At 40.1% G+C, this 19,038-nt stretch overlaps 1 protein-coding gene across 1 annotated transcript; it reads right to left on the bottom strand.

The window, feature by feature from the left end:
- Positions 1-11,300: 11,300 nt before the first annotated feature.
- Positions 11,301-18,128, bottom strand: LOC130703310 (spondin-1-like). Its single transcript, XM_057524798.2, has 7 exons — positions 17,654-18,128; positions 12,555-12,766; positions 12,362-12,466; positions 12,118-12,297; positions 11,823-12,042; positions 11,589-11,762; positions 11,301-11,533 (listed from the first exon to the last, which is right to left on the bottom strand). The coding sequence occupies exons 1-7, from the start codon at positions 17,901-17,903 to the stop codon at positions 11,334-11,336; spliced, it is 1,341 nt and encodes a 446-aa protein (XP_057380781.1). The 5' UTR covers positions 17,904-18,128; the 3' UTR covers positions 11,301-11,333.
- Between the last annotated feature and the right edge of the window lie 910 nt (positions 18,129-19,038).

Consider the following 19,038-nt stretch of genomic DNA (forward strand, 5'->3'; position numbering starts at 1 on the left):
CTGCGTTATCCATATGAATATGAGCGACACGAAGGCGTGACAGGCAATCGGCGTTTTGGTGTACGCGTCCTGGTCGATACTTAATTTTGTAGTTGGTACCGACTAATAAAATAGCCCAACGGCCTAATCTGCCGTTGTTGTCTTTCTGTTCTTCCAACCATTGAAGAGAACGGTGATCGCTAATCACCGTAAATGGTTTATTCTAGCAAGTAGTGTCGGAAATGCTTAATAGAGAATACAACTGCTAATGCCTCTTTTTCTACTGTAGCGTATTTTTGTTCAGCCGGTTTTAGTTGTCGACTCGCGTATGCTATGGGTTTTTCTACACCGTGTTGTATCTGTGAAAGAACAGAGCCGATTCCGTAATCGCAGGCATCGGTGAACAATAAAAATTCGAGGTCGAAGTTAGGGTATGCTAAAAGTGGGGGAGTGATTAAAAATGTACGCAGTTTTTCGAAAGCCTTTTGATCGTCATCCGACCAGACGAAGGATCTGTTTAATGCATTTTTATGGGTTTTTGCGGTTAATGGTTGGGCAATAGCTCCGAAATTTTCGATAAAGCGTCGATAATACCCAGCTAATCCTAAAAAGGATCGTACTTCTTCGCTGACGTTGGAACTTTATAATTAGCTATTTTGTCTATTTTGTCTGGGTCCGGGCCGATACCGTCGGTGGAAATGATATGCCCCAGATAATTTACTGCTTGTTTCATGAATTGACATTTCTTTAGTCTTAATTTTAATCCTGCGTTTTTAATTAAAGAGAAGACTTCCCGAATGTCGCTCAGATGGCTTTCGAAGGAGTCGGAAAAAATAATTACGTCATCTAAATAAACTAGGGCTTTCTGACCTGCAACATCTCTTAATATATGGTTCATTAATCGCTGGAAGGTAGCCGGCGCATTACATAATCCAAAAGGCATTCTAACAAATTCGTATAGGTTATTTTCTACGATAAAGGCAGTTTTTTCTTTATATGATTCTTCTAGTTCGATCTGCCAATAGCCTGAGGCCAGATCCAAGGTTGTAAAGAATTTTTTTCCGTACAGTCTATCGAGAGTGCTATCAATTCTTGGAAGTGGGTAAGAGTCTTTTTTTTTGTTAAGGTATTTAGTTTCCTATAGTCGATACAAAAACGCATTTCCCCTGTTTTCTTGACTACTAAGATTACTGGTGCTGCCATGGGGATGTTGAATGCCTTATTACGTTCGCTTGCAACATTTCTTTTATTTGTTTCTCTAATTCTTCTTTTTGGCCCTGGCCTGTACGGTAAGGTCGAAGTCGAATAGGTCCTTTCCCTTCTGTATCAATGAAGTGTTTAATCAACCCTGTACTCCCTAATCCGGAGTCTTATGTCGCAAATAGTTCAGTAAATTCACTAAGGAGTGCCGCTAACGGTTTTTTATATTGGGGGTTGATATCCGGTTCTGGTACGTGTTCCTCGTCGGGGGGATTCGCCTGAGAAGCAGACTCTTGACCTGATGATACTTTGCCTATCAGTTGACAAGAAAGTTCTACCTCTCCTAGGGAACTATCCCTCGGCAGAGTATGTGCCCTATTAGATTTATTTTCCACAACGATCTGATATCTTCCGTTTCTCTTCCTAGCATTTACAAAATCGCCTATAAATATTCCTTCAGGTAAATCCATACGGCTGGGAAAATAAAAAGAGAGGACTGGTGTCCATAATATTACCAGTCTCCTGAAATGTGGCTTCCACGACTTGAGAAGATCTGGGGGCAATTAAGACCCTTTTAACTAAAGTCATGGTTGTTTTAACTATTGGCTCTTGGCCCTTCGGTAATAAACCCTCTTGTTTTACTTCTAGTATACTTTCTGGTCTGTCACGGGCGAGGAATATTGTTTTAGAGCGGCCATCAAAAATAAACTCATGTTTGTCTGCGGCGTCCAAACCCAATATACATGCTTCAGAAATACCATTCGTGACAATAAATTCTTGGTCTAGTATATTGGCCCCGTAAACAACAGGTAGGGAAACTATCCCTAATGTGAATAGTTTCCTATTGTGCACATCGTATAATTCTACGTCAGACTGAGAGCAACTTAATTGATGTTCCGACGTTATTTGATTAAAAATATCTATATGTAATAGGCTCCTGGCCGCGCCAGTATCGAATAATGCTTTAAACAGAGTATTGTGAATCTTTACGGAAAGTCGTGGGGCTGCTGATTTACTGAATTCTGTAATTTTTGCGACTGATGATAATGGTTCGGGGCTCACTGACCTATTCTCTGTCGACCCTATTCTACGGCCGGCCCTTATTCGTTTCCCTGATTCGTAGCATCCTTAATTTCATTCGACCTTATTAAGTTTTTCTTATTGGGGCAAAATTTCGCTATATGCCCCAACTGTTGGCAAACATAACAGGTAGGTGGCGTTCCCGGTGTTGTCTGTTGCCTTAGGAATCGGAAGCAAGATTCAATGCTATGGTTTGTGAGTCCGCAGTTGGAACACCCTGCGGCGTTTTGCGCCGACCTGTTTTGCTGGGAGGGTTGTTGACCTAGTTTCCAAGTTCGGATGGTTTTTCCTCTAGTGTCGTTGTTATATAGGTGATTATTACACTGGCTTGCGGGTATGCGGGCCGTATACGTAGTAATTCCTGCCGAAGTGCATGGGCGTATTGGTTGTGTAATGTCACGATTCTTGTGGTGATTATCCACTTTTCCATGCGTTGGTTGGGTTTTTTAGGGGGAATTCTATGATATCGTTGCTCTCTTCGTCTCCGCCAATAGCGTTGCTGTGTTGGCTTAGAGCCGCAAGGGTGTCGTCGATACCGACGTAGGGGGCAAAAGGTATGGGGTTGTTAATGACTTCTATGGTTGAGTTGAGCGTGTGTGATGGAATATTTGTCGGTGGGGTGTTGGTGTCGGTATTTGGTGGTGCAATGTGGAGGTGACCTGAGAGGCGATCGACTAACTCGAAGAATGAATCGGAAGCTGTAGGGGAAGGGTGTGGAGTGTCGGATATTGTGTTTTTTGTTAGGTTTTCACTAATAGTTTCGTTCGTTTTTTCTGTGGTGTGGTTGTCTACCAAATCGTGATGGGGGTATGATGGTTTCGTTATTTTCTATGCTGATCTTATTGACCGGTTCGGTTTCTTCTAAAACCGAATTATTTGTCGGGACGTTGAGTTGTGTTTGGTCTTCTTCGCCAATTACTAGACAGATTTTGGGGGGTTCGCTTATGCTAAGTGATTTAGGAATAAGGGCGGTCTGTGTTGCCGGGAGAATAGGGCTTAATTCGGTAGCTATGGTCTCTATCTCCATGTACTCTCCGTGTAGAATTTCACGACTTATTGATAAATCAGACTGTTTCGTCGGCGATTTTTTTGGTGAAAAGAAGTTAGCAATCTTTTCTACGAGAGACAGGTTTGTGCTATCGGTGTCTTGAACGCGTATCCGCTTGGATCGTAAAATAGCCTCTGGGTTATCTACTTGGTTCAAGGGTGCGTAATTGAGTGTAGAACGGGTAGATCTTTTCCGAAAGGGTAAGGGGTCGAAGGTCGTATAAGTGACAGACTGAGTTAATTCGTTTGTGGAATTGGGGTTATCAAAAATTTCTGTAGAAGTGTCATCAGATTTGCTAGTTTTTTTTTTAAAGGTACGTTTTGTCTTAGGCTTAGCACCTGTATACAACGACATTGTAAGTGAGTTCAAAACAACATGGTCTCCGCGAGTTGACTCGACCGTTCGGGTTGTAAGCGGCACACGTTCCTCGCACTGTGATTGGCTCTCCAGCTGTGACGCCAGTGGCAACCACCACTGAAAGAAAACAAGCTGTTAATGTGTCGTCTGCTTGTGCTGTCTGCATGTCTCGTCTGCATCGATTTCTATTTTCAAATTAGGCCCAAATCATAAAATTACTAATAAAAAATCATAAAACATTCCTGAAATCAACACTGACATCTTTTACGATAACCCCTTGGACTCGACGATAAGCGATTTTTTTGTTTCCAGTGAACCATGAATGTAAGTAGTTTAATAAATGACTGTAAAAATTCGAATTTGAAAATAAACCAAATGAAAAAGCTTTCCTATTTTTTTGTATTATTATTACGATAAGCCTAAACCATAAGACAAATATGGAATCGGAAAACTGTTTTTTTTAACTTATTTTACGTTGATAATAATGGAAATTTTAAAAATTCCGCCTAAAAATAATGGCATCCGTTTTCTCTACTGTGATTGGTTGTTCGTAATTTAGTATTTCTTTAACTAATTTGATTAATTTTTGTTGTTTAATGCCCACCAAAACATTCCTCGTGACACAAGGAATCTAGATATTACCTTGATAACATATAATAAGCCAAAAAAATGCATAAACGAAGGGCCCAAAGTTTTCGGTTTTTCATAGTTTCCCCTCCTCCCATACACCGTCCAAAAATAAAATATATATTAATGGACAAACTATCGGTCCGAAATGAATTATTTTAATTTCAAGGAATAGCTCTTAGTATGAGCTTTCTATTTCTGTAACATTAAAAGTAGGATTTCCGTAACCAAAATAAGTTCTGGAACGAAAATTTTTTTGTCGTTTTATCGTTTGGGTCCATTACATCATTGGGTTGCAAAACTTTGCAAAATTATATTTTTTATATTTTTTTCCATGGAAATACTGCTTTAAGTTTTACGAAAATCAAAAGCCCTTACAATGGGCTATTCATTGCAATTAGAATTATTCTTTTTAGACCAACAGTTTGTCCATTAATAAATATTTTATTTTTGGACGATGTATGGGAGGAGGGGAAACTATGAAAAACCGAAAACTTTGGGCCCTTCGTTTAGGCATTTTTTTGGCTTATTATATGTTATCCAGGTAATATCTAGATTCCTTGTATCATGAGGAATGTTTTGGTGGGCATTAAACAACAAAAATTAATCAAATTAGTTAAAAAATACTAAATTACGAACAACCAATCACAGTAGAGAAAACGGATGCCATTATTTTTAGGCGGAATTGTTAAAATTTCCATTATTATCAACGTAAAATAAGTTCAAAAACAGTTTTACGATTCCATATTTGTCTTATGGTATAGGCTTATCGTTATAATAATACAAAAAAATAGAAAAGCTTTTTCATTTGGTTTATTTTCAAATTCGAATTTTTACAGTCATTTATTAAACTACTTACATTCATGGTTCACTGAAAACAAAAGAATCGCTTACCGTCGAGTCCAAGGGGTTATCGTAAAAGATGTCAGTGTTGATTTCAGGAATGTTTTATGATTTTTTATTAGTAATTTTATGATTTGGGCCTAATTTGAAAATAGAAATCGATGCAGACGACACATCAACAGCTTGCTTTCTTTCAGTAGTGGTTGCCACTGGCGTCACAGTTGGAGAGCCAATCACAGTGCGAGAATCGTGTGCCGCTTACAACCCGAACGGTCGAGTCAACTCGCGGAGACCATGTTGGTTCAAAAACCGCTGCCACCAGATGTAAAGGAGGACACGACGTTGTCATGTTGCCTCCAATACTGAAAATACAACTAAACGCGGCGCTGCTACTCACAGTGTCGTGTACAAATAAGCGTAAGACAATACGTGTACGATAGAATAACGTGTATTAAGAGACCACAAGTAGTCAATAGATTGAACAGATCGAAGGCAAGGGCCTACAGTGGCGTATCAAGTTACTTGGCTTACACGACCAATGGATAGCTAAGACAAGTAGCGAATATTATTAAGAGAAGACTTACGCTTCAGCTGGAGAGGATGAGGTAGCGGCTCGGAAGGGCGCTGAAGGTCTACACGAGATAGTTCTTCCAGGATCGACTAACTACTGTGAGTTGTCGATGGCTTCTTATATGTTAGCCATCGACCGTGAGAGTATTACGGGACAGTGTTAACGGATAGGCGGCGATATCGGGCGATATCGCGCGATTTTGGGCGAAATGAAGGGGTATAGGCGGGCAAATTCGGGCGGTATCGAACGAATTTGGACGATAGCTAGAAATCGGTCGGACGGTTTTAGGCCATTTCGGGCAATCTCGGACCAACCGAAATAAATCTATTTTTAGCCAGCGTGCCCAGACATGTCTTCATTATTTTTATATTCTAAGTTTACAACTAGGTTAGTAAATGAAGGCTCTGAGTAACAAGGGGCTACAGGTATGAGGTTCTAGTCTATTGAGAAAGAAGGTAAGAAGGGGCTTCGCTAGACGATTCGTTACATCGCTCCCCGTCATACCAGATTGTGTCCCGCAATCTAAAAGAAGTTTAGGGCTCTCTCGGGCGGTTGTTCTGCGGTCGGTAAACTGCTGTAGGGGGGGGGCGTGGGGGTTTACAACAACATCTCCATATTAACCCACAAAATCCGAGGGCATAGCAGCCGCGAGCGAGTAGAAGGAAGGCGGCGATAAGTAGAATGATAAACAAGTAGACTTTAAAATTCTCGAACCAATTGGTAAAGGTGCCGAGACCGGCTTTTTCGGCTGCTGAGATGACGATTGCGGAAGCTCCTGTATTTAGATTTGGTCCAGTCGCCGAATGTTCGTTCATGGCTGCTGTAATGTCAACCATCACATTCATTGGGCTAACCAGAGTGTCTGTATATGCGGGGTTGGTTTGATGCTGGTACTCGAAGAAATCGACATCTTGGTAACGGAATGCGTCGGCTAGATCACGCTGCGGTACGATGACGGATGATTCGGCCAGTTGCCACGGGTTCTTGCGGTAGGCATATGGTTTATCGTTAAAGTTAACGATTCCACCAGCCCAGTAGCATGACGTGAACTCTGTGAGTTCCCACCCGGATCGGCCGATGGTAGAATTCCCGAACCGTGGTTGTGGTCCACAAATGGTGGTGTCTGTTGTGAAATTGACCGTCGTAAGAGTACACTGGATGGCTGAGACGATGTTTCCGGTAGCGCAGTTTCACGCACTGACGGAGGCCCAGTTGTGTGGCTGCCAACCATCCATTATATTGAGCAGTTGATACAGTTTGTGCGTGTTTGGTGCGTCGCTGGTCACATTGTATGCTCTGGACGATTCGGACGAGTTCGTTTTCGTGGCGGATGGCAGCATCTTCTAGGTATTGGATTCTAGCGTTTTGCCGGATGTTGATGTCTAGGGAGTCGCTCATGTTAGTTGTAGTGTTTTTGATGATTGATGGCATGGTGACTGCGGTTGGGCCCAACGGGTATGTGATGACGAATAAATGGTTGTCTCCAACTACGGTCCAACTTTCTATCTTTTTGTCGCACTTCACAGTCTGACAACGTGACATCAGTCGTACATGGAAGTCTAGTTGTTTGGAGTCATCTTGGAGAATCCAAGTTCCGTTTGTTGAAGATTCGTACCAGAATCCCACACCCTTTTCTAATTGTCTGAGGGAGATGTCGGTTGCTTTTTCGTATGTGTCGATCCAGAATAAGGTGAGGTGATTGTGAGATAAGGAACCATGCGTCACGTTGGCTTTTCCTAAAGGCGTATTGATTATGTCCCCTTCATCGTTGCGGGGGAGGACAACTTCCTCCAACATGCAGTTGATGGTGACCACGGTAGTGGTCCTTAGCCAATATCCTACGTCGTCTGGCTCTAGTCTCTTCTAGTCTATTGAGAAAGAAGGTAAGAAGGGGCTTTGCTAGACGATTCGTTACACTAGAAAAGATCGTAGGGAACCTAAATTTGGCGATTGCATCGTTTAACTACGCACAAGCGCACTTTCGTGGCCTACAGAGTCTGTTAAATTCAGAATTAACGGGGCCCCAGAATGTCACAGGATGCCTTTTCTTGCTTTGCTCTGACGCCAAGATCGACCTACTAAGGTGCCTATGGGAGCCCGACTTCATTTCAGGGCGCACTCTCGTTTTTCCGATAACGGAAATGTCTGTTTCATCAGATGCCTCACTTACTGGTTGGGGGGGGGGGGGCAGTTTGCAAGGAAATTAAGACAGAAAGTCCTTGTTAAGAGACGAGAGTTTAAAACATATAAACTTTTTGGAGCTCTTAGCAACGCTAAAAGCACTGCAATTTTCCCTGTAACGGCGCGTAACACTTCCATCGAGTTAAAGATGGATAACACTTCCGCTGTCAGCTACATCCATAGGTTGGGCGACTGCAAGTCGGAGAGCTATGCTCGATTGCTCTTTCCATCACTAAGTGGTGTGAGCAGAGACTGCTGTTCCTAAACGCCGTATTTGTTCCTCGTGTAACGAATATTGTGGCCGATTAAGAATCAAGAAAGCCGCTGTCGGTTGTAGATTGGTGACTGGACCCGCGTTCATTCCAGAGCATTCAATCCATCTGAAAGACGGAAATAGACCTTTTCGCTCCTGGAATGCTCAACTACCAGTTTTTGTCAGCCGTTTCTCACAGCCAGGCGCGTGGAGGGCAGATGCTCTTTCCTTCATCTAGAAGAACCTCGCCGGGTTTTGCTTCCCCCGTTTCAACCTTATCCCATTCTGTCTATCGAAAATTCGGCAGGAGCAAGTGGATATTGTCCTAATAACTCCTTATTGGCCCAGCCAGTACTGATTCCCGACGCTAATGGAGATGGCGGTGGATGTTTCTCTTCTTCCTTGCCCGTTCAAGTCACTGATGACATCCCAGTTGGAGAAATGAATGCCATCCTCTGACCAGGAACGATACGATCCGCCTGATCACCTGGCGGCTGTCAGGAGTTGCCTCAGAGAGCGCGGCCTTCCACCTAGAGTTACAGAGCTCATCTTGGGTGCATTACATGCCAGTACACACGCTGCATATCAGTCATCCTGGACTGCTTGGAGCAGTTGGTGTCTAGAACGAGAAACGGATCCTCTGTCGGCTGGTATCACCGAAGTTCTGAACTTTCCTCTCCGATTATTTTGATAGGGGCAAAGCTATAGCACGATCAATGTAGCTCGCTCCATGCTTTCATCCGCGCTCTCTATGAAACCAGGAAACAACGTCGAAATAGGAAAGGGCCCATTAATCAATAAACTCATGAAAGGTATTTACAATAAAAATCGTCAACTCTTAAATACGCTTCTACCTGGGAACCGTCATGAGTCTTGGCTCACTTTGACTCAATAGCGGTAAATACCCTTACACATATCCAACTATCGCGTAAGACGTCAACATTGCTGCCGCTCACTTCCCTATCTAGATGCTCAGAGCTCGCTCATTTCAGCCGTATTCAATCGACTTCGCAGATCGGTTTGTGTCTTTTTCCTTAGGCATGCCAAAAAAGGCTCAAAATTCATGTCCACTTCATCAAATCGTCATAGAAGCCTGGCCCCAAAATTCCTCGATCTGTCCACTTTTTGCTTAAGATTTTACGTCCAGCGCACATCTGGCTTAAAGGGTGAGCGAAAGAACAACAACCTGTTCGTAGGCTCAAACAGTCCATATAACCCGGCGTTCAACTCAACAATTAGCCGCTGGATTAAGGAACAGTTGAAGGAAGCGGGCATCGATACCACATCGACGCGATCTCAGCGCACTCCGCAAGAAGTGCAGCTGCTTTTAAGGCTGTAGCTAACGGCCTTCCCATCCAGACTATTTTGAACCAGGGCCATTAGGCTCACGAGTTCACATTTGCAAGGTTTTATCGACGTGAAATTCCTCCGATTGCCCAATCGGTGGGCTATTCAATTCTCCAGGACTCGCATGAGTCACCTAAGGACTAGGAAAAGGAAATCTTAATTGAAGATCTTAATATTCTTAGCGACAGTGTAATGCTGCTTCCAAGACATAGTCAATGTCGAAGAGAATTTACTTACAATTTGTAAATTGTTCGAGCGCGCGTTAGCTCGCGATAAGCAATTTGGGCTGTGGGTAAACGAAGTGAAACCATTGTCTGTCTAATAACTCGCCCACCCGGCCCTCTTCATTTACTAGTTTCGCTTACTACGGTTACAATCTTTCTATTGTTATAACAGTGATAATAATAACCAAAAATTCTACAACCCAAACAGTGGTAATCGCTTCAGAGGCCGTGTCAGAAACAACAACTGAGTATTGCCTACAAATTAAAAAGAAAAAGAAAGGGAGAGCATGCCGTTAGCGTTTACATAGAAATTCCTTTCTCTCTGGTCGAATGGCGGATCGAGTTCGAATGGAATATACGCCCACCTGGTTTCCTCCTTCTCTGACGTTCACCCGATTTTTTCCTTCTTTTGTTTGCCGATAAACAGCTGGAAAACAGTGCCACTCACAGTCAATGTCTTCACTTCATTTACTCACAATCCAAATTGCTCATCGCGAGCTAAAGCTCGCTTGTGTGAAGCAGAGGCTAAAGCTGCTCAACTCTCTCCTCTAGTTCCGCTTTTGAAAATCATAGCAGGCGAACAGAACAGGCAGACAGTAACTGAGTCTGCTTTGATGTCCATCCGTGGAATACTGCACTCTATTCGGCCAGTTTCAGACATATTGAACGAGAGGTTGATGTCAACTTTTTGTCAAAGTGTACGGAACGCTAAATTTTGGCGTAAATTAAATTGCCGATAATGAGATTATTCAAAATGATTTAACTTAGATTTTGGCACATAATTCATAACATTTCTTCCGAGATTCACAAAAATTGTGGCCTATATAGGATTCAAAATAATTCTTGGACAGAGGTGTACGAGACTCAAATCAGTTGCCAACCCTCCAATTTTGAAATATAATAAAGCAGAATTTTGGCAAAGGAAAATCCCTTGGTACACCTTCTAACAGGAAGGCAAAACGCTATATCATTTGGTGGAATTGCTTAAAGCGATTTGCGTACATTGCTTAAAGTTACAAAAAATATAAAAAGGTGCCAATACCAGAGTCCTTACCATTGACGCTATGACGTTGATTTACATGTAGAATAGTACGTTTGAATACAACGTTTTGCTCATTTTAGCGAAAAAGCCGGTTTCTCGAGTCTGTTTGTTCGGCTGGGGTAGAATATTTCAAGCTACTGGACCAAGCCAACTTCAAACATTGTAATCGTTCACATTATTTTAGTCTTGAAAGAAATTAAGAGGCATGTTCCAGATCTTGCACATAAAACAATTATTGCACCTCTCCTCCTCTGCAGTGATAATTTTCTAAATAAACGCGTTTTGCATTGATCATATTATGCATTTTCTATTGAGACATAACGTTTTTTAAAAGAGAAGGGAATGTTAAAAATCTCTAAAAAATTCCTTGCCTCACAAATCGCTATCTGTTTTGTATACGTTTTCTAAGCAACTACACAAGCCATTGTATACAACAACTGTGATGAGCTTGGGCTTTTTCCGAATGCACAACATACGCTATGGGTACTTCCGTTTTCCATGCGGCTTTCGATTGAAATTAATAAAACAATAGGATGATAAATTAAAAATCATTTTGACAGCACATTCTGCTTCTATTGTCTCTATGACCAGTTAAAATAGCTTCGACTGCATGAGCGAGCAGATCCACACCATTTTTTCTCTTCCAAGGAAGGGCATGGTCGTCCTCCTCGTCTAGCATGGTTTATTACTTTTCGGTATCTCTCAGAGACCCCTATATCACAAGTTTTAGAGCATGGGGACCACGCTGACCACACTCCAACGTCACAGTCCCGTGGTAGACCTTAATAATAGTGAAACAATTATGAAGGTTTTCAGTTTGAAGTAATAGAACGTACGGTTTCGAAGAAAGGCTTTAGTTGCCTTGACGGGTTTCGCCTTGGACTTAGTTGTTGTATCAGGAACATGAAGTGGTAACGACGCTAGTCCGTTAAGTTCATCAGCATTTTTTTCCGTGGTTCCTTCTGTAGTATATGTCCAAAAAATCTCTTTGGTATTGTTCGAGGAGAAATCTTTGAAAATATAAATTATCTTTTAAAAATGATCCGGTGGTAAATTTGTGAAATGCTTACTTTTCTCTTTTTCTGACTTTGCTGTATCATTTTCGATCGAATAACGTGTAAGATTTTCCGAATCCCGTACTACAGCAACAGCTAGATTCGTCGTATTGTCATGAAAATCTGAAGTGTTTCCATCTTCAGTAACAGAGGAAACCTGCTCCATCTTTTTGGTTTCTTGGGAAATTTTTTCGTCATTGTAGTTGAACACTTTACTCAGCTCATATTCTTTAATCTAGAAATGTCAACATGGGCTTATTTTTAAAATTTCAGATGTAGAAGTTTGATCCTGTTTTTGTCGAACTTTTACCTTGAAAAACTGAAACACAGCAATTGTTGGAAGTTTACGAACCCCTGGGTAGAAGAAAGCTGATGCGGGATGATTTGGAAAGTTACTACTCAAATGACGAATGTTTTCTTGAGGTTCACTTGCCCAGTTTGGAGAAGTGAAAGAAAAGCCATTGTCTGTGCCAGCGTCCACTACATCAACCTTAAATGGAAAATGCATATGAAAGCACAGTTTAACGCCAAGATAAAGAGGGTTCAAGTCTCACCTCAATGCTGATACCGTTCAGCCATTTGCCGTTAGCACAAAGATCTAAACTGTCAATTCCAATGAACCAATCGGGTGATGGAACAAGTTTAGAAATCAAAGATACCTTTATAAGCCAAATCAAAAAGAAGCGTTAAAGGACGAAATGGGAGTGGTGGTCAGTTACCAAAAATTTGACAAAAAAATCGACTAACTCTTGAATGGTTGCCGTCAACAAAAAACTCTGTTTCTGTTTTTCCTTCTCCAGACAATATTGCCGGTGCATTGAACTCGTCGTAGATTCCTCCTTCCCCTTGAGACTGTGTATCCAAGTAGTCACTCCGACCATCTTCGGCAAACAACTTTAATCCTCTAGTGGCCTTGTGATTCAGACGGTACAATATGTACGATTTGTTGTGTGAACGACCTGTGACCGGAATCACAAAATCACAGTTTGCAGTAAGAATTACATGGTTTTGGCAAGATAATCATGATTCTTTAATCCAAGAAGCACAAAAAAGTCACTTTTTGATCGAGAATCAGTCGTTACTCTACAATCTAGTACACCTCTTCAAAGAATTTTACATCCTCGGAAAAAACTAATGTGTCATCGGTTTTCCTTGAATGGAAAAGTGTTTGCCCCATTCAATCAGAAAGTTGATTTTGATTCGTAACAAAAGTTTTTTTTCTTTATTTTATTTAAAAATATGGAATTATCAAGTAAATGTATTATAATTTTCAAATGCAAAACGGCCCTAGGGCCATGTTAATGAATTCTTGTATGTAATGTCTCCTTCATTTTGAAAATTCTCGTACTAGGTAAAACAAAGCAAAATGGTTAGATAAGCTACGGATAAGTAAATAAGCTAGATAGATAACCTAGTTTTTTAATCCAAGCTCAATAAAGTAACGCAGTGGCACAAAAAATCTAGTCTTAAAATTGATAAATTAAAAATAGTAATAAAAAACGGTTTTGCAAGAAAAGACTAGGTTGCCGCCATCCCACCAACAATCGAGTGATGGAGTTATTGCCTCCCTGGTGTTGCGGTTTTCCGTTAACGGTGCTTAATCTAAAACTGAAAGGCACAGTTTTGCTATTTGCATTTGTTTTGATGAATAGGTAATAATTTATACATCTTTTAAAAATTGTGGACTTATAGGAAAAGTCTCCGCGTGTCAGTCCAGGAGGCAGGTGAAAGGATCAAATCTTACAAAAAAAAAGCACATAAATTTTTTTTACTGTTCCGTGTACTGCTCTTAGAAGCATGCTATATTAGGCGAATATCCCACAACAGAATTGTCTCTGCTTTCTTACGACGATTATGGTAGTCTTTCTATTTGTGTCTATGCCCTTGGGAACCCTTAGGATAAAAAGGGCACAATAAATCCATTTACCATGACAAACGTTTTGTTGCCGAATCTTGGGTAACCTTCCCTAAACGTAACTACTGATTTTCTAGAATAATCAATGTTAAAAGTCGATTTAGAACGCACCAAAAAGAAGTAGCTTTGACTGACTGTGTTGTCGCCAAGAAAACGATATGGCGAATTCTGCTGTAATTTCCTGCAGCGTTTCGTATTGACCTACTTAAAAATGCACATTAAGTTCCACTGCGATTTATGGTGTTTTTTTAGAATAGCCTGATCGAATCAAAGAACCTGCCCTAGTGCCCTAGTGTTATCTGTTGGACAACCAGTTGCATTCTTTATATTTTTTTCTCAGTGTAAAAATGTGTCTGGATTTATTTAGAATTACTTAAAATTAACAATGTTTTGTGTATGTTGCAGCCCGTCAGACGTAATCTTGGATCGGTTTCATTAAAGAAGAGTTCAATGGCAAAATCCGGTTTTGCAACTTAACAATGGTGAAAATTTTTTTTGACGAACCATAGTAGTCAAACAGGAGAATGCATGATTAATATGGTGTAGTTTGACGTAATGCCAAATGGTAATAGTCTACAATATTATGTTACCATTCAACAGAAAAGCTATAATGTCTAATCCTATTTTACATACGTGCGGCACTGCGGCAGTGTAATTAGCGGAAAACTGCAAATTCGCAGCCACGCAGTTTTCTGCGTACTCCATACAAAAAATAGAGTTTCCTCCTAATGTAGTTATCAGGTGAAAAAATGTTTACCGAATTTAAAAGACTAATTTTCAAAGTGAAACAGAAAAGACATAATTGTCCAAAAGAATATCTTGAAATTTCAAAAAGAAATGAAAAGGCTTAACAAAACATCGAAGTTTTGCTTGTGGTACATCTCAACTGCGTGTTCTGTCATCTTCTCAAAGACATGTAATAGTGATTGGCGAATGGCTAATGCTGACAACGACTGTTGGAACAAAAATTCATTCAAATACCATTTGATGGTTGTTGAACGATCCTGCCAGTTTGCTACATTAACTGTTTTGCTGCAAGTTTTGTTTAATTTATTGCTCTTTCACCCAAATCCACGAAACAAGAGGTCAGGTACTGAAAATCTATTCTTGCCTTTTACTTGGAACTGGTTTGTACCAATATTTATGCAGCATTTTCGTTTTGATTTATAGTTTTGCTGGACATAGTGATTATATAAATAAGGAAAATAAAGTTGACGCAATTAGGCAGCGGCCAGTCTTTCACGAAAGGTTGCCTCTAATTCAACAGATGTTTGCAAATTTAATCGAAATGTGAATTGCCTTTTACTATTTCCACCTTTCCTCCCACGAAAAACTTCAGTAAATTTGTGTTGTAATTTTGCTATTTTGGTTGCGTGCAACATGACGGCTAAAAATTCAGACATTATCCTGATATAAGGGAACTAAAAGTAGACAAAATTAATGCCTATAATGTCTGGGAATGAGTTCACGGCTCAGGAACCCATGTTTAGGGACACTACCTGTCGCGAACGAAATAAAATTTCTAAAAAATCTGTTACAAATCAAACATTTGACTTTTGATAAAATGGCAAACGACGATGACGGCAGGAACGCGTCGTACAGGAAAAGGAATTCCATCCTTCACATTGGCTAAATCTTTTGAACGGGGTAATCCTATTTGAATGAAAACTGTAAATCAAGAAAGGCACATCAATAATAAAACAATCTTTATATTAAAACCATAGGACATTTTATAGTTAACTTATCAACTAGCGTGATTGGAAGCCTATTCTTCGATTGGCCGTACACAGCCCTTACCCACGAACTATTACTGCACTAAACGTAAACAGTTAGTTTATTGCTATCCAGAATTCAAAATTTGTATTTTAGGAAAACCGAAGGAACGGTCACGTTAATGAAAAGAGTCAGCGCACTATCAGGATGATTCTATCAGCCCTATAGACAACATTTCTTCTTAAAGAATCGAACGATATAATCTTTATTTGAATAGTTTTAAATTGTGGAAGAATTGTCCCACCTTAAAGTATTGAACAATGCAGCGTTGCGTTTTTTTTTTCGTCGCAATTTTCCCAAGAGTCTTGTAACTTATTTTCCTTTCGTCTTTCCGTAAGGCTTTCTTTTTTATTTCTCTTTTTGGATAAGATAATGCTGGTATAATGTATGGAGCATGACACACAGTGAGGAAATGCTTAAGTGGTTCAAAACGCTGTGGGCCTTACATCATGATGGGTTGTCTGAAACAGAATCAGCGGATAAGCCGGGGTGCATTAAACAAATGTTTATAGTAGTAAGTAAGTGCGCCAAACTTGCGTTTACTTGTTATTGTTGTGTGTTGTTTTAAAATTGTGTACACTTATTATGGACTTTGGAAGCAAATATCCAATCTTACGCGTAGCATCCTTTCAATAAACTGCACTTTCATTCGATGACTTGTTTCGTTACGAAATAAGAATTTAATCAGATTAAGGTAAAGAAAAAGGACAGATGAACAATGCAATCGCTGTTGAAAACCAACTGAAAATCAAAAGGCTGTTTCAAGGGGGTCAAGAAAAAGAGGTTTCGATCGAAGAATGGCAAACTTGATACGAGAAACGTAGAAACGAATGCAAATTTAAAGCAGAATTTATTGCTATTCATTTGTATCTCTTTCATCTGCTGTGAAAAATAAATTTTTTCAAGACCTTGTGGCCTTGAAAAGAATCAAGATAATTTTTACCAACTAGCCGATCTGATAACGATTCTCGGAAATTTTCTGTTTATCTATGGGACTGTCGAAATGGCTGCCTATATTTAATTAAGGGGTTCACTCCTAAGACCCTGAAAAATGAAAAAAGGATACAAGTTTTTATCGTCAAAAGTACAATAAGCGGACTTTCACAAATTCAAAAGTATCGAATAGTTAGCGTTCTTTGTTTTCTTTCGTTTAACATTTGTTACCATTTTAGCCTACATTTTAGCCTACAGTAATTGATTGCATGAACCACAATTTTTAATTTTATCACTTTTTCTATGCTGAATTACGACTGCAACTGTGAATTTAACCGTGCCAATTTCAAAATGAAGCCAAGTGATAGCGAACTTAGAGTTGCGATAATTTTAGCTTGGAATTCTAATAATAGAACACTGTCGTTGGCAACTTATTAGTGCGTCTTCTCTTGTCCTCTCTTGCGGGTATTACAAAAAATTCGTGACCCCGTTTTGTATTTACGACATTTGATTTTGCACTATACGTCTTCTTAAATTATTGCACCTTTCCTGTAAGGGCCGGATACAACAGTCACAGAATTTAAAAAAACCATTTGCCTTCAGGAAAAGCTAGTTTGAATTTTTGTGGCATTTTTGCCGTTAAGATTCCATGTAGGTACGGTAGATATATTCTATGTATGAGTCATACGAAGAACTGTTCTCGCTACAGATTCAACACATAGATGTCATTATGATAATTTCCATAATACCGTACTAGCTAGCGCTGCCCAGAAATTATGTAACCACAGTAGCGCTATTTCCCTCGAACGTTGATGGTGAACCCCACAAGTGCCGCGGCACTTCACAAAGCAAATTTCAATTAAACGGTTCATGCGCTAAAGTATTTTACCTAACAAATTCATAGAAACCTCATGAAATTCATTTATCTTGTGTAGTATTTTTAGTCTCTAACTAATGCGATTGCTGCGAGGCAGAGTAAACAAGTGATAGAAATAGAGGTTTGAGAAGAGATTTTTCACTATTTCTCACTAAGGATAAAATGCTATTTTCTTTTGCCGAATCTGTGTTTTTTCAATCATTTATCTCTTTTTGCTGATTCAATTAAATGATTTTCTATTCAAAATTTAGCGGCTATTTTATGAAATCTGCATCTTACGATCTGTTATTTTTCATTCTTATAGGCACCTACACCATGTCTAGGCTTATCAATACATGTCAGACCCACCTACAAGTTTGGACCATTGGGCGGGGGGTCGCCACTGTGGATAATGTTTTGGGAAATTCTTGTGATTCCAAAATGTGTTGAGCGTTACTCGGTAAACCGTAAGGCGATCGGGCTGGCAAGATTTCGTGTTATGCTCATCCATATCCATAAGAGAACTGTTTTCGGGGCGAGCCTCAGTTGTTGACCGGATTACAAAAACCAAACTGAATGCCACAGCGAACGCATTATACCAGTACTGATTATTCATCATTTCAGCTTAAAAGGTTGCCACTATGTAAATGCATACACACTTGGATTCAAACGACATGGAAATCGAAAAATGTACCTTATTTTCAAATCAAATTTTCGTCAAGTACGCACGCTCGATTTGAATTCGAAGACTACCAAAGATCTCGTCAGTTTAACACAACACTCCCGATTCAACTGCTATAAGTGAGTGCACGATTTTCGTTTCATAAAACACAACGGAAAAATCTGCTATTGGTGGACACACAAGACATTCGGACAGAGCCGTAAGAAATTGTGCTTGACGCCGAGTGCAATTCGTAAGTAACACACTAGCTCTGAGATGAAGATGTTCGTGCGCATTACCTAACAAACCATATTGGTCCTCCACAAAATCTCAGTATGCGTAAAGGAGTATGTGTCTTCTTTGACAAGTTGAAAAAAAAAAAAAATATATAATTTGAACCGAAATATAGAAAAACTAAGTAAAGCCCATTTGATAATCATGGGTAGGTAGATACAATAGGTGATACGAGCCACAATTCGCCTACATCCCAATCTTTTCCTCTTTTCATAGGTTTTAATAGGTGATAAAATTAAGGGCAGCCGACTTAAACGAGTAAATTAGCTAGTTGTAGAAATAAAGAAACCAGTTCCAGCGATTTAGCATACTAGACACGTTTCGTCATGACGTTATGACAAAAATAGAACTGGTTCAGTTTCACAGAAATGAGGCCAGATGCTCAGAAATGACCGTGGTGTAACGACGGAGTATAAAAAGAGCACGTTTGCGATCACCATTGATGACTCCTGCTTGACTGAGTTTAGAAGCCTCATTGGTGGGGCGAACTGTGGTCGGGTGTGTCCACGGTCATTCCGAAACGAAACATTTGTTTAAGGTGCGGGGATGAGCGGTGGGATAGAATGCCGCAAAGCCCTTGATTTCAATATACATATTGCTTGTTCTCTTACAAAACGGGACCTGCTGTGCTTCTGCCTTTTTTACATCGCGAAATGAAATTTGGTTCGCTTTTACAAATGTAGAAGTATCACCGCCAACTACCCTGTCTCTGAAACCAAAACGATTACCACTTGGGCACGTGCACGTTAAGTCTGAATTTCTTGTATTTTTTGGTTGCAGCAATTGGGTTGCGATTTAT

This window comes from Daphnia carinata, chromosome 6 (assembly GCF_022539665.2).
Source record: "Daphnia carinata strain CSIRO-1 chromosome 6, CSIRO_AGI_Dcar_HiC_V3, whole genome shotgun sequence".
Lineage (NCBI taxonomy): Eukaryota > Metazoa > Arthropoda > Branchiopoda > Diplostraca > Daphniidae > Daphnia > Daphnia carinata.

Excerpts from the sequence above, each read along its gene's own strand:
- LOC130703310 (XM_057524798.2), bottom strand. The coding sequence starts at position 17,903 with ATGATGAATAATCAGTACTGGTATAATGCGTTCGCTGTGGCATTCAGT. Across the intron at positions 12,467-12,554 it reads TTGACGGCAACCATTCAAGA|GTATCTTTGATTTCTAAACT; the intron begins GTTAGTCGATTT and ends TGGCTTATAAAG. Across the intron at positions 12,298-12,361 it reads TGAACGGTATCAGCATTGAG|GTTGATGTAGTGGACGCTGG; the intron begins GTGAGACTTGAA and ends TTTCCATTTAAG.